Source organism: Ctenopharyngodon idella, chromosome 7 (assembly GCF_019924925.1).
Source record: "Ctenopharyngodon idella isolate HZGC_01 chromosome 7, HZGC01, whole genome shotgun sequence".
NCBI classification, from domain to species: Eukaryota; Metazoa; Chordata; class Actinopteri; order Cypriniformes; family Xenocyprididae; genus Ctenopharyngodon; species Ctenopharyngodon idella.
The window spans coordinates 37924028-37938958 of record NC_067226.1 but is presented as its reverse complement, the minus strand read 5'-3'; the positions used below and the strand labels follow the sequence as shown (position 1 = coordinate 37938958).

Sequence of the window (14931 nt, the reverse complement as noted above, 5' to 3'; positions counted from 1 at the left end):
TCTATATGTAAAAATGCTTTCCACAAAATGCGAAAAACCTCTAGTTTTGTTTTCTTCCAGCTGCGCTCCATTTTTCTGGCTGTTCTCTTAAGGGGCTGAGTGTGCTCATTGGACCACGGCATTGGACTAGTTTCCTTAATCTTCTTTAAGTGCAAAGGAGCAACTGAGTCTAATGTGCTGGAAAAGAGAGAGTCAATAGTTTCTCTTGTAGCATCGAGTTCTTCTAAGCTATCTGGTATGCTAAGGAGATGAAACTGATCAGGAAGATTATTGATAAAGCAATCTTTAGTGGTAGAAGTAGTAGTAGATCCTGTCTGCAATCCTCTTCAGTCTTCTATCATCTTTAGTCTCCAGCGATCCAGCTTGTGTCAGTCGGCACCTACAAAAGAAAGACTGTTATTCACAGCTAAGTGTTTGATACCAATCTATGAATCTATGAAGTTACCTGTTTTGTCTCCTTCTGTTTGCTGACAATAACATTGTTCTAGTGTTTTTTTTGGGGTTTTTTTTTATATATTTTAATCCAAAAATCTTACATATTGTGCCTTTAATTTAAATTTTACTTGCCATTTTTTTCTAATTATTTGTGAAATTTACTAGAAATATCTCACTGAAAATTCTTTGAAAGTAAATCACATACCTTTATTGATTGATTGATTGATTGATTGATAGAATGAATGGTTGTAGGTAAATGCCCAGCTAAATGGGGTGCTGTCTGGTCATCTGACACAGAGTACTGATATACAGTTGTATTTAGTTGAACAGGTGTTTCATGTCATATCTGTTAGTATATTGTGTATTTTAGCATGCCTGGAGTGTTATGTTGACCAATCAGCATCCATGCCACAAAGACAAATCAACATAAGAAAAGCTTGACATTCAGAACAACACAGTTTCTGCATGGAACAGAAGACAAAACATTGTTCTCAAATCAGTGTTGAAGAAAAACTGCTTTTTTTAATAATTGAAAAAGACGCTAATCAAGGTCATTATGATGAATACATTGAGCCTGCCAATGTGCTACTTAATGGTGCAGATAATGGCGTATAAATGACCCCATCCCAAAGAATCATTGGGACGTCGGTCCAGTCACTCCCTCCCTCTACTCTCAATCCAGATCAGGTGGGGGCGTAAAAATGCATCGATCTGACAATGAAAAATCTCTGTCCATCAAATACAAAATCTAAGAATTGATTCTAATCAGTACAATAATACACGCAATACATGCATGCCTTTATTGCTTATCCAAAATGCACAATGCATGCGTTTAATTCTTGTCCAGTCCATTAATTGGGCTTTTGAATCTGAAACCTCAGTATTCCAGTATGGTATAAACTTTAATACAAACGATCAGATGTCAAGTCAAAAAAGCCCAACCTGAAATGTCTAAGACATCCTGATCTGATCGTGTGATTCCTTTGCAATATAAGAGTGTGATGGATATTTTTTGCCATCAAACGTACACCCGAAATGTACTCTGGGTCACTTTGGATAAACACATTCAGTGAATGTATACATGTAAAGTAACAGCACATCTCTATTCAACAAGTCTCAAGTGTTGAGGCATCATTCATGTCAGTAGCACAAACAGTGTGGGATGAGTTTGAAATTTTGGGCATAAAAAAAGAATAAGAATGGTTATGTAAGAGCCATATGTTATTTGTTTTTTATTTAGATGTGGAATAAATAATTATGTGTGTTAAGCAATGTGTGTTAAGTAAAATAATTATAAAGGTAAATAATTTAATATGTGTATTTCTTTTCATATTGACAATGATGTAATTTCCGGAAAAGACCGCTAGTGTTTTGTGAAGCAATAGTGGAGCGAAACGGAGCGGTTTTTTGACCGTGTAACATTTTTCCAGTTAATTTGTTATTAAACTTTATCTAAAGAAAGTTTCTGGACTAGGGAATGTTATTCGGGTTCAAATCACGCTCACACATGAAGAAGAAGCAAGACTGATGAAAATTTAGACGGATTGCTTTCACAAAGAAAGTAAAAAAAACTCGCTGTGGATATGGAGAACGAAAGTGAGCGGCGCGCATTTGAATCGACGGAAAGAACATCATCAAAGAAATCATCATCTGTGAATGAACACTAAAATGTTTCACGATCGTGGACTATGAATAAGGGACAGTGCTTTATTCTCCAGTGGATTTAAAACGGCGTCACAGTGTTTTATTCAGTGGATTTTAAACTGCGTCACAGAGAAGATCGCTGCTTGTTAAAGTTCCGTTCTTTGAATGAGGTAACAGACTTTTTAATCAGCTATCAAATGGACGCAATGCATGTTTGAAGAAGCTGAAATGCATACGATTGATACAGAAAGGTATTGTGCATACTTTTAATCGTCTGCAGGCAGTTGACGGAAATAAGATGGCTGAAGGGGGAGATGACGTTGCAGTTTTTGAACACAAGAGGGCGCTTAAACCCACTGAAAGAGCATTAGAAGAGCAGCTTCACAGACGCATCGGACTAAGAAGAGCGAAATTATCTGCTTTTACCAGTAAAAGCAAAGCCATTGAAAAGTTGATGATTGATGAGGAAAATCTGCAGAATGTACAAGAATTGATGCAACTTGACTTTGCACAATTGCTAACCGAGTTTACTGATTTAAATTTGCAAGTTCAAGATATTTTGCCTGAAGATGAAAAGATTGCAGATCAACAAAATTGGTTTCAGCCTAAAATGGATTCCCTGAGACTTTTTGAAAAGAAAACAGAAAACTGGATTGCTGCTGTTGGTGATAAAAAAGGCCAAAATGACAACCTTGATATGGAGGATGATGTTAGTCCTCACGACAGTGCCTCACAGGTGTCGAACAAGAGTGAATCTAAAAAGAAGCATGATTCAGATATTGAAAGTGGATCAGTTTCCTCCTCAGTATCGTCAGCTTGTGCACAAGAAGAATCGAAACGTAAAGCTCTGCTAGCAAGGGCAGCATCCCTACAGAAAAAACAACAACTTGAAATTGAAAAGATGCAGCTCAGAGCAAAAATGGAGGAATTTGAAATAGAAACAGCTCTTGCAGAAAGCAATACTAAATTAAAGGTCCTGAAAGAGTATGACCGATCAGATGATGGCAGAAGCAGCATACAATCTAAACCAAGAAGGGGAATCCACCAGAAGCAATCAGAGCTGAAAACAGAGCAGAGTGACGATTCACCAGGTCATTCATCTGTGGTGAAAAGTAAAATGAGGACCATCTCAAATCCAGTGTTACTTGCACCACCACAATTAGACACATCAAGAGCTACAGGCCACAGCAATAATCATCAAGCAGATGACAGCATTATTCAAATTATGCAGAAGCAAAATGACTTGACCGAATTGCAAGTGAAACAGCAAAGACAAATTCAGCTTCCAAGTAAAGACATCCAAGTGTTTACTGGTGATCCATTGACTTTCAAATCCTTCATCAGGTCCTTTGAGCATACCATAGAACACAAGATAGACAGTGAAAAGGACAAGTTATATTACCTTGAACAATACACCACTGGAGAGCCACAAGAGATTGTAAGAAGCTGTGAATATATGCCCTCAAGCAGAGGTTTCAAGGAAGCAAAACGTTTGCTCCAAAGGCATTATGGAGATGAGCTAATCATAGCAAGTGCTTATATTGATAAAGCTTTAAAGTGGCCTCAGATCAAGTCTGATGAAGGTAAAGCTTTGAGTGCATATGCTCTGTTCCTGATTGGTTGTCGGAATACAATGGAAGATGGAGAGTTCATGGAGGAAATGGACAATATGAGAGTTATACCTTCAAAGCTACCATACAAGATCAAAGAAAGGTGGCGATCAGAAGCTTACGACATCAAAGAGCAACAAGGAGTAAGAGCAAGATTTACTCATTTAGCTGACTTTATTGATCGTCAAGCTAAAGTGGCCATGGACCCTCTCTTTGGTGACATACTGGATCATCGCAATGTTGTAACAGCAAAGGTGAATCAGAAAGAAAGGTTTCCTACTAAAAAAGGAATAACAAAGAGCAGCTTTGCAACCAACATTTGCATGGAGGAAATAAGACCTCAAATTGTGTCAAGGAAACAGGTCAGTCCACCCAAGAGCCTCAATGCCTTTGAAAAACCATGTATGTTTTGCACAAAGGATCATGCTCTTGAGTCATGCAGTGAAATAAAAGAGCAGCCACATAAGGTACGTGTGGAGTTCCTGAAGTCAAAGGGCTTATGTTTTGGATGCTTAACTCAAGGCCATCTTAGCAAGACTTGCAAAAAGAGAATGGAATGTAAAGAATGTTCCCAAAAACACCCAGACATTCTACACATTAAGGAGAACCAAAAAGGTACAAAAGATGTTGAAACACCGGACAAGAAGATCTCATGTGCCCAAGTCTCCCTTAACCACCAATCAAGTGAGAACACAGAGTCTGGAGGAGATAAATGCTTGCTGTCAATAGTGCCAGTAAAAGTCAAGTCGAATAAGAGTGACAGATATGTAGAAACATATGCTTTCCTGGATGCAGGAAGTACAGCTATATTTTGTACTGAGGAACTGCAAAGGAAACTGAACCTGAAAGGGAAGCCAACTCAATTTCTACTGAGCACTATGTGTCAAGATAAGCCAGGCGAGCAGAAGCTAGTAAACAGTTTCATCCTCACAGACTTGGAAGTGTGTGCGCTGGAAGACACAAAGTATTATGAGCTACCTAAAGTCTTCACACACGGCAGTATCCCTGTTCAAACGAGAACATTCCTAAACAAAAAGACATCCGAAAATGGCCATACTTGAGCGAAGTAAGCATACCTAACATTGATGCAAATGTAGACCTTCTGATTGGAGCCAACAATTCAAAGGCAATGGAGCCATGGTACATCATAAACAGCCAACAAGACGGACCTTATGCTGTGAAAACTGCACTTAGCTGGGTGGTGAATGGACCCATCAAGAAAGAAAACTCCACACACAACATACAGTTAATTGTCTCTCAGTAGTGGAGATAGAGCAATTGTTGATTCAACAGTACAACACAGATTTTCCAGAGCGTCACTATGAAGAGAAAGAGGAAATGTCAATGGAGGACAAACAGTTTGTAGCAAAGTTCAGTATTCAGGAAGGAAGAGGACAGGGTCGGCTTGACTACTGACTGCTTTTTATTTGCACTAATTCTCACAATTCAAAACAAAAGGGGTGCAGACAGGCACAAAGCGGTCACAAATCATTCACAATTCTCTCACTCGTAGATCACCAGCGGGGCAGCAGTCAGTAGTCCGTCTCTCTCTCCCCCACTCCTGTTTCTCCTGGTGTTATATACTCTCTCCACACCAATTACTGAAACAAGAGACAGGTGTTCGTCATTTGCATTTAACCCACTCACTCACCGTTCGTCTCCTGACTCTCTCTCCCGCTGCCGACTCCGCTGAACCACGCCCCCCTCGCCACATACCCCCACCGCCCGACTCAGGTGCTTTTCTATGGTGCTGTACTTAGTCTCTCTCTTTGAGAGCTTCCGACTAATGTACAGCACCGGCCGTTCCTCCCCCTCTATCTCCTGGGACAGGACGGCACCCAGCCCCCTGTCCGACGCGTCTGTCTGCAACAGGAAAGGGAGAGAAAAATCAGGAGAGTGTAACAAAGGCCCGCCACATAAAGCAGCCTTCACTTGGGTAAAGGCCTGCTGGCACAGCTCCGTCCACTGGACCGTATCTGGTGCCTCCTTTTTAGTGAGATCAGTCAAAGGGCTGGTGAGGTCCGAATAATTAGGTACAAACCTTCTATAATATCCCGCCAGCCCTAGGAACTGTCTCACCTCCTTTTTGGTCTTGGGACGCGGACAGGTCGCAACTGCTGCCGTCTTATCAATTTGGGGACGCACCTGCCCATGTCCCAAGTGGAAGCCCAGATATCTTACTTCCACCCGCCCAATTGCACACTTCTTCGGGTTGGCCGTGAGCCCAGCCCCTCTCAGCGACCTCAAGACAGCCCTCAAATGCTGCATATGCCGCTGCCAGTCATGACTAAATATAATTATGTCATCTAAGTAGGCAGCAGCATACGCAGCATGGGGCCGTAAAATTCTGTCCATGAGACGCTGAAAGGTAGCCGGAGCCCCGAACAGCCCGAACGGAAGGGTAACAAATTGGTGTAATCCAAACGGCGTGGTGAAAGCTGTCTTTTCTTTAGATAATGGAGACAAGGGGATCTGCCAATATCCCTTTGTTAAGTCCAGTGTCGAATAAAACCGAGCCGTACCGAGCCGATCAAGCAGTTCGTCCACCCGTGGCATTGGATACGCGTCGAATTTCGACACAGCATTCACCTTGCGATAATCCACACAGAACCGAACCGAGCCGTCCGTTTTCGGAACTAAAACTATCGGGCTCGCCCAGTTACTGTTGGATTCTTCTATTACGCCCATGTCAAGCATTGCTCCTAATTCTGCCTGAACCACTTTTTTTTTATGTTCAGGCAAACGGTACGGCCGGCTGCGAACTACCACGCCCGGCTCTGTCTCGATATGGTGCTGAATCAAATTAGTACGGCCCGGTAGGGGCGAGAACACGTCCGCAAACTCTGCTTGTAATTTCGTCAGGTCAGTGAGCTGGGAGGGCGAGAGATGATCTCCTCCGGGGGCCAGTGCGAGAGATTGGTGTTTGGTATTCGCCTCTGGCCCGAGATCATCCTCTCCACCAATCACCATCGCCAACATCACTGCCTCTGCCTCATTCCATTTTTTAAGGAGATTGAGGTGATAAATCTGACGTGCCCCTCTCCTATCAGACCGTATAACCTCATAATCGAGATCTCCAATCCGCCGTGTGACCTCAAATGGTCCTTGCCACTTTGCTAATAATTTCGAGCTTGACGTTGGAAGTAATACAAGCACTTTCTCTCCCGGTGCGAATTTACGCAAGTTAGTTCCCCTGTTGTACAGCCGGCTCTGTCTGTCCTGGGCTTGTAACAAATTCTCCGTTGATAGCCGCCCCAAAGTGTGGAGTTTTGTTCTCAAGTCCATTACATACTGAATTTCGTTTTTGCTCTGAGATGGTCCGTCCTCCCAAGTTTCTCTCAGGACATCCAGTACCCCGCGGGGCTGGCGTCCGTAAAGAAGCTCGAAGGGGGAAAACCCCGTGGAGGCTTGCGGGACTTCTCGCACAGCGAACAACAGGGGTTCTAACCATTTATCCCAATTTTTGGCGTCTTCTTGTACGAATTTACGAATCATGGTTTTAAGCGTGCGATTAAAACGTTCGACCAGCCCGTCAGTTTGTGGGTGAAAGACGCTGGTACGGATCGCTTTAATGCCCAATAATTCGTAAAGTTCGCGTAGAGTACGTGACATAAACGCCGTGCCTTGATCGGTGAGGATTTCTTTTGGAATCCCCACCCGGGAGATTAAAGTAAACAGTGCGTCCGCAACACTCTTCGCGGAAATGTTGCGGAGGGCCACTGCTTCAGGATATCGAGTTGCATAATCCACAATGACTAATGCAAAGCGATGTCCCCTGGCTGATCGCTCTAATGGCCCGATGAGGTCCATACCAATTCTCTCGAAGGGGACCTGCATTAATGGGAGGGGGCGCAAAGGCGCTTTTGGGGTGGCCGGTGGATTTACCAACTGACATTCACGACAAGACGCGCACCACCTGCGCACATTCTCGTGAATGCCCGGCCAAAAGAATCGGGTCATGAGGCGATTTAGTGTTGTTGCCTGTCCTAAGTGTCCAGCCATTGGATTAGAATGAGCCGCTTGGAAAAGCATTTCCCTGCGGCTCCTTGGAACTAACAACTGGGTTGTATCTTCTTTTGTCTGGGTGTCTTGGGTCACCCGATACAACCGATTTTTTATAACTGCAAAATATGGATAAGTAAGCGCCCGTCCAGGCTGGAGAGGCTGACCGTCGATGGTTTGGACCTGCTCAAATGCACGTTTTAGGGTCTCATCCTGAGACTGCTCCAGGGGAAAGTCATCGCGATCCGAGAGAATTATTCTCTCAATTTCACTCTGTTCCCCTGAAGCAGCACTCAGTGGTCCCCGTTCAGTCTCTCCCGCCTGTGCTTGCGCATCCCCAACCATCGCCTTTTTCCCCCAAGAGGCATCCGTGCATAAATAACCCAATAATTCAGAAAATGCTGGCCAATTTGTCCCCAAAATTAACGGATGCCGGAGGTGCGGATTAACTGCCACCTCAACGCTATGCTTTTGGCCCCTGAACTGGATAATGACCGGCACTACCGGATATACCACCACATCCCCGTGTACGCACCGCACCTTAACCACGCGGCTTGTATCCAATGCCCCGGATGAAATCAGGCTTTGATGGATCGAGGTTTGGTTACAGCCTGAATCCACCAAGGCCTGATAGGTACCCCCCTTGATACTCACAGGTATTTGATACCAGCCAGCTTGACCGGGGGCAGCCTGCGGGGCGTCCGGGACCCGGACCATTGTCCCAACCTCCATCACTGGGCACCTGTCCACGAAATGCTCCGGGTCCCCGCAACGCCAACAGGCTGGCCCAGACCTCCCCGCCGCCCCAGTGGCAGGGAGTGGGGTAAATGATTGGCGTGGAGAGAGCGGAGAAACAGGCGCGGGGTCCTGTCCAGCGGAAGTCAGTCCCGCCCTCCTGGGCGGGGCTCTGGGACCCCCAAACTGGCTCGGGTCAACTCCGCCCCGCCCCCGGGGCGGGACTCGAGGATGTACAGGTGGGCGGGACCTGGGGAGAGGGACAGGACGAGAGAGAGAGACAGAAGGGGAAGACGGGGAGAGAGAGACAGATGGGAGGGGTTCGCCGACCCCTGGGCACGCCACCATATGGTCCTCCGCGAGGTGGATGGCTGAGTCCAGCGACGTGGGGCGGTGGCACTGGACCCACTCTGCTGTCCTCCGTGGGAGCCGAGTAATGAACTGCTCCAGTACCACTCGATCAACAATCTTCTCCACGTCGCTTCCCTCAGCCAACAGCCATTTGCGGCAGGAGTCCCGGAGCTGTTGGGCCAACCCGAACGGTCGGCCGGACTCGCCCAGTTCCAGGGAACGGAACCGCTGGCGATGTTCTTCAGGGCTCCGGCCGACCCGCTGGAGGATGGCCCTTTTTAGGTCGTCGAAGACCAGGAGATTCTGCACCGGAAGCTGCTGTGCCGCTATCTGGGACTCCCCGGAGAGCAGCGGGACCAGGCGCATCGGCCACTGGTCCCGCGGCCAGCCCGACAGCTCGGCCGTCTTCTGAAAGAGATCGATGAAAACCTCCGGGTCGTCCTCAGATCCCATTTTGTGGAGTGGTAGGTGGGCGGGCACAGCTCGAGGTTCCAGGGCTTCCGGTCGAACCTCCCGGTCAATCCAGCTCCGGAACCTCTCGCGGTCCTCCTGCTGGGCTTGAACAACGACTTGGAAGCACCTCTCTTGATCCTGTCTCAAGTCCAGCAGGGCCTGGTGTTGTTCTTGCTGCATGACCGCGAGGGAGGTGATAATCTCCGCAAATGGCGATCCGGAGGACGATTGCATGGCGGCGGCTTCCGTCTTCCTTCCCGGGTTTCGGCACCAGTGTAGCAAAGTTCAGTATTCAGGAAGGAAGAGGACAGGGTCGGCTTGACTACTGACTGCTTTTTATTTGCACTAATTCTCACAATTCAAAACAAAAGGGGTGCAGACAGGCACAAAGCGGTCACAAATCATTCACAATTCTCTCACTCGTAGATCACCAGCGGGGCAGCAGTCAGTAGTCCGTCTCTCTCTCCCCCACTCCTGTTTCTTCTGGTGTTATATACTCTCTCCACACCAATTACTGAAACAAGAGACAGGTGTTCGTCATTTGCATTTAACCCACTCACTCACCGTTCGTCTCCTGACTCTCTCTCCCGCTGCCGACTCCGCTGAACCACGCCCCCCTCGCCACACAGTTCATGCAGTCAGTGCAGAAAAAGACTAAGTTTGAGAATGGGCATTACTGTGTAAGACTACCGTTGAGAAATGAAGCAATCAAAATGCCAAACAATAGATGTGTTGCTGAACTACGTGCTGCTAACCTGAAACGAAAGCTTCAAAAGAACTCAAGTTTGCTTGAAGACTACAGTAGCTTCATAAAAAGTATAATAGAGAAAGGATATGCGGTTAAGGTCCCCCCAGAACAGCTTGTTCGCGACGACAGCAGAGTCTGGTACATACCACACCACGGGGTGTACCACCCAAAGAAAAACAAAATTCGAGTGGTTTTTGATTGTACTGCTTCGTTTCAAGGCATGTCTCAGAACAGCCAGTTGCTGCAGGGTCCGAACCTCACAAACACACTCATTGGTGTCCTTACCAGATTTAGGGAAGAACCAATAGCCATGATGGCAGATGTGGAGTCAATGTTTTATCAGGTGAGGGTTCCTGAGGAGGACGCAGATCTGCTTTGCTTTCTTTGGTGGCCAGAGTGCAATTTGAAAGCACCTATAGAAGAATTTAGGATGATGGTGCACTTATTCAAAGCCGCTTCGTCACCTAGCTGCGCCTCTTATGCATTGAAAAGGACTGCAGATGACAGAAAAGAAGTAGCATCTCCAAAGGCTGTTGAAACATTTATGCACAATTTTTACGTGGATGATTGCTTGAAATCTGTGTCTACAGAACAAGAAGCAATTGACTTAGCAAGTGATGTTCGGAAGTTGTGTGCTGAAGGAGGTTTCTGCTTAACCAAGTGGGTAAGCAATAGTAGGAAAGTACTATTGTCCATTCCAGAAGAACAAAGGGCCAGTGGAATAAAGGACTTGGATCAGGATTCTCTGCCAATTGAGAGAGCACTCGGCATGCAGTGGTGTACAGAAAATGACACCTTCACATACAACATCAAGGTACAGGAGAAGCCATTGAGTAGAAGAGGTATTCTGTCAGTTGTTAATTCAATTTATGACCCTCTTGGTTTTCTGGTGCCACTCATCCTACCAGTCAAGCTTCTTCTAAGGGATTTGTGCAAACAAGGATATGGATGGGATGAAGAGATTGAGGGCAAGCGAGCTGATCAGTGGGTCAGATGGCTACAAGATCTAAATCACCTCTCAGACTTCCAGATCAAAAGGTGCGTAAAACCAGAGAAGTTTGGAAACCCAGCAGTTTGGAAACCCAGCAGAAGCGCAATTGCATCATTTCTCTGATGCCAGCAAAAGTGCTAATGGCACAGCAACTTATCTGGTACTTACAAATTAACAAAATCAGAAACATTGTTCCTTGCCAGAAGACCGCTTGCTACCTGATAAACCCCCTTTCACGAATGTGGACATCGATAACTTTGGACCCTTCGACGTAAAACGGGGCCGGAGTATTGTAAAAAGTTATGGAGTGTTGTTCACTTGCCTAACAATCAGAGCAGTACACATTGAGATCGTTTTATAAGTAGAAGAGGACAGGTGTCAGTCATGCGACAATGGCACAAATTTTGTCGGCACAGAAAGAGAATTGCGAGAAGCGCTGAGAAACCTGGACCATAATAAAATTGAAAATGATCACGATCACTTTTGTGACTAGAAGCCTTGTCACCTGACCTGAATACTGCGCGCTGATTCGCTAAAACGGACTTGTCGGTTTCTGTACACAAACAACAAGGGAGCTTGTCGGTTTCTGCTGTAAAACATGAACTGGTGAACCATGGTGGAGTCGAGGTAGTGCAGAGCCGACGGGCTGATAGGCCGAGGTGGAGACATGGGCCTGGAGGCCCGATGTGAAGCCGGGGACTCAACCTCAATTCGAGCTGGTGGATGCAAAGCACGAGACAGAGCTGAAGAGCCGCACTGAGTGAGCTGCGCGGGGAAGAGCCGAGAAACTGAATGACACCAGTGGCACCAGGGAACTAGACAAAACCAACTGAGGAGATGGGACCAGTAAATTGGGTGGGGACATCGGAAGAGGAAGATCACCAGATGGAACCAGAACATCCAGGCTGCTGGACGGGATTTTCCAGAAAAGAGTCGCTTTGAGGGTGGGAACTTGGGAGGGAACTGGATCCATAGCCCACAGGTCTATCAGGCAGTCATCTGCTCCTGGCTCTGGGTTCGACTGAGTAATATGCATAGACTCCATAGCCGGCGCTGGTTCTGTGACGGAGTCGGATGGCTCGCAGACAGGGAGATGGGAACCGCTGTGCCATAGGATCCACCCCAAATACTCTAGCAGATTGCGGTGTTCAGGAAGGAGGAGAAGGCACCATGCTGGTGAGTCCATTTTTTCCATTCTTTGTTGGTCGGTTCTTCTGTAAAAGTTGGTTGTATAAATCAAATGACAAAGGGAATCAGAGATCACAGTCTGTATTACAAAACTCAAGAGAAGTATAAACAAACAGCCACATAAATAGAAATGAAAATCAACAAAAGGACTGAACCAAACAGGGAGTTTAAATACGAGACGAATATAATGACTGACAGATACAGATAATACACACAATGTCAGTAAATCATTCATAATTTATTGATTCTCCCTAATTCTTCTTTTTCATGTTTTAAAATTTTCCTTTCCAAAAAAGCATATTGCTTATGTACATTCAGAAAATATTCTAGTTTTGTGAAACTGCACACAGACCAGCCACTAGTCAGGTGGCTGTAATTACATGGAAAATTGAGAGGAAACATAGCATTTGACCACTGGATTTACAGAAGTCATTTCACTTTTAAGGACTGTTTTCTCAGCATTGCAACATTGCATATTGAATCAACTCCTGACAAACACATTAATTATTATTTCAGTTATAACTCAGTAAGTCATTTAACCATGTATTGTCTTTGTAAGGTGTTTGACTTTCAAACGTGTATTATTTTAAATTAATTTCTTTTCATTTTTATGATGTATTTAATTAATAGCTTTTCATTAAACTCACAAACCCACTGCAGTTCCACTGCAAGCCCCGGTTTGTGAAACCCTGACGTAATGTAATGTTTAATGCACTCCATGTTGTAAAGAATGGAATATATTTTATTTCTCTTAGTATTTATTATATCAATACGGTACAGTATTATCCTATTCAATTCAATGTGATAAACAAGTTTGTTCAAAAGTAATCTGAAAGTAATCAGAAAGTAATCAAAATGTCAGATTATATTACCTAAAATGTGTAATGTAATGGATTACAGTAACTGCAATTATTGTCATGTAATTTGGAATCAGTAACGGACTACAATTTGTAAGTAATCTACCCAGCACTGATGGTTAGCGTGATATCTCTGACAGTTCAGGAGCGATGGACACACAAACATGAAGATGGACACACAAACATGAATGCAAAGACACATCCATCTTTCACGTGCTGACATTAACACGTTACCACTGAAGAAGCTCAAGGTTTTTTATGAGCTCTGTTGTTAGTGTGACTTTTCTCACGCTGGTTCAGATCAGTCCTGACCGCCGGCAGGAACCCCAATAGATTTATGACTGCTCCACGTATAGATGGAGAAACTCATCGCGACCGCTTCAGCTCCGCTCACAGGCCAGCCATTCATCAAAACTGGCGTGTGGAAAATACGTTTTATGAGGATGGAGCATATCAGTATTGGTTATTTTAATTGCGGTATTGCACCAGAACAGTCTTTGTAATGGTGGATATTGTGTTTGCACAGAGCTCTGTACATGTTTTTATTTATTTTTTTGTAATTATATTACATTTAAGTAACCTATATATTTTATTTTAACATCATAATTGATAACTGAGGTTTGGGCAGTATGATGTAATAATGTAGGCCTATATGGTATACAGCCATATACCAGTCAAAAGTTTAAAATAATTACGATTTTTTTAATGCTTTTAAAGCCTTTTATGCTCATCAAGGCTGCATTTATTTGATCAAAAATACAGTAAAAACAAACAAACAAACAAACAAACAACAAAACAGTAATATTGTGAAATATTATTACCATTTCAGGTAACTGTTTTCTATGTGAATATATTGTAAAATGTCATTTATTCCTGTCATGCAAAGCTGAATTTTCAGCATCATTACTCCAGTCTTCAGTGTCACATGATCATTCAGAAATCATTCTAATATGCTGATTTTCTGCTCAAGAAACATTTCTTTATGTTAATAATAAACAGTTGTGCTGCTTGTTATTTTTGTGTAAACTGATATATATTTTTAATATTTTTTTTTTAAATATTATATATTTTATACTTTTTATATAAAAATAGAACATTAGTACATTCAATTGTAAAAATATTTCACAATATTACTGTTGTTAGTGTATTTTTGATCAAATAAAGGCAGCCTTGGTAAGCATGTCTTTTTTTAAAGGTTTTTACAGAAAAAAAAAAAAAGGCAGCTGAGGTTGCCAAAATAACTCTGTACAAAAATACAACAAACATGTGAGATATACAAAACAACCTGTACATTTTTAAATTGTATTTTAAATACAATTTAAAATTGTAATTATATGATATAATCATTAAAACAATTCTTTCTTTCTTTCTTTCTGTCTGTCTGTCTGTCTGTTTATCTATTTTGTTTAAATACATTTTACATGATTAAGTTCAACAGTCCTTTTCTGCAAAAATAGCAATGCCATACTGCTACTAAAATCTAAAGAGTTAAAACGAAAAAGTTTTGTACTTTTAACATATACTGAAATCCACCAAAATAACACTGGTGGTAAAGTGAAAGATATAAAGAATTAAAGGTATACAGATATCGCTTTTCCACAAGCTGAGGGAAATACTAATATATAGAAAAGAAACACAAGTAAACAAATTCAAAACACCATCATAGTAACACACAACACTAAAATAATGCAATAAACATTCATTTAACAGTATAAAACCCTAATGTACATAACTGGGAAAAAAAAAAAACTAAGAAGAAATATAATTATTAAAATTAAAAACCATCAATTGTGAAGTGTCAAAGAGTTTCCGGGAATGTCAGGGACTTTTCACTATAAATTATAAGATGATTTGTTCTTTTTTTACTTCCAGAAACAGTATTTTACTGTAAAATGACAAGAATTGTAAGGTTGGATG

General features: G+C 43.3%; 1 protein-coding gene across 1 annotated transcript; it reads right to left on the bottom strand.

The window, feature by feature from the left end:
* Positions 1-343: 343 nt before the first annotated feature.
* On the bottom strand, positions 344-9796 carry LOC127515654 (uncharacterized). Its single transcript, XM_051899535.1, has 3 exons — positions 8346-9796; positions 5406-5552; positions 344-379 (listed from the first exon to the last, which is right to left on the bottom strand). The coding sequence occupies exons 1-3, from the start codon at positions 9462-9464 to the stop codon at positions 344-346; spliced, it is 1302 nt and encodes a 433-aa protein (XP_051755495.1). The 5' UTR covers positions 9465-9796.
* Between the last annotated feature and the right edge of the window lie 5135 nt (positions 9797-14931).

Excerpts from the sequence above, each read along its gene's own strand:
- LOC127515654 (XM_051899535.1), bottom strand. The coding sequence starts at position 9,464 with ATGCAATCGTCCTCCGGATCGCCATTTGCGGAGATTATCACCTCCCTC. Across the intron at positions 5,553-8,345 it reads CTGGCTGGTATCAAATACCT|ACAGACGCGTCGGACAGGGG; the intron begins GTGAGTATCAAG and ends TTCCTGTTGCAG. Across the intron at positions 380-5,405 it reads ACCTGAGTCGGGCGGTGGGG|GTGCCGACTGACACAAGCTG; the intron begins GTATGTGGCGAG and ends TTTCTTTTGTAG.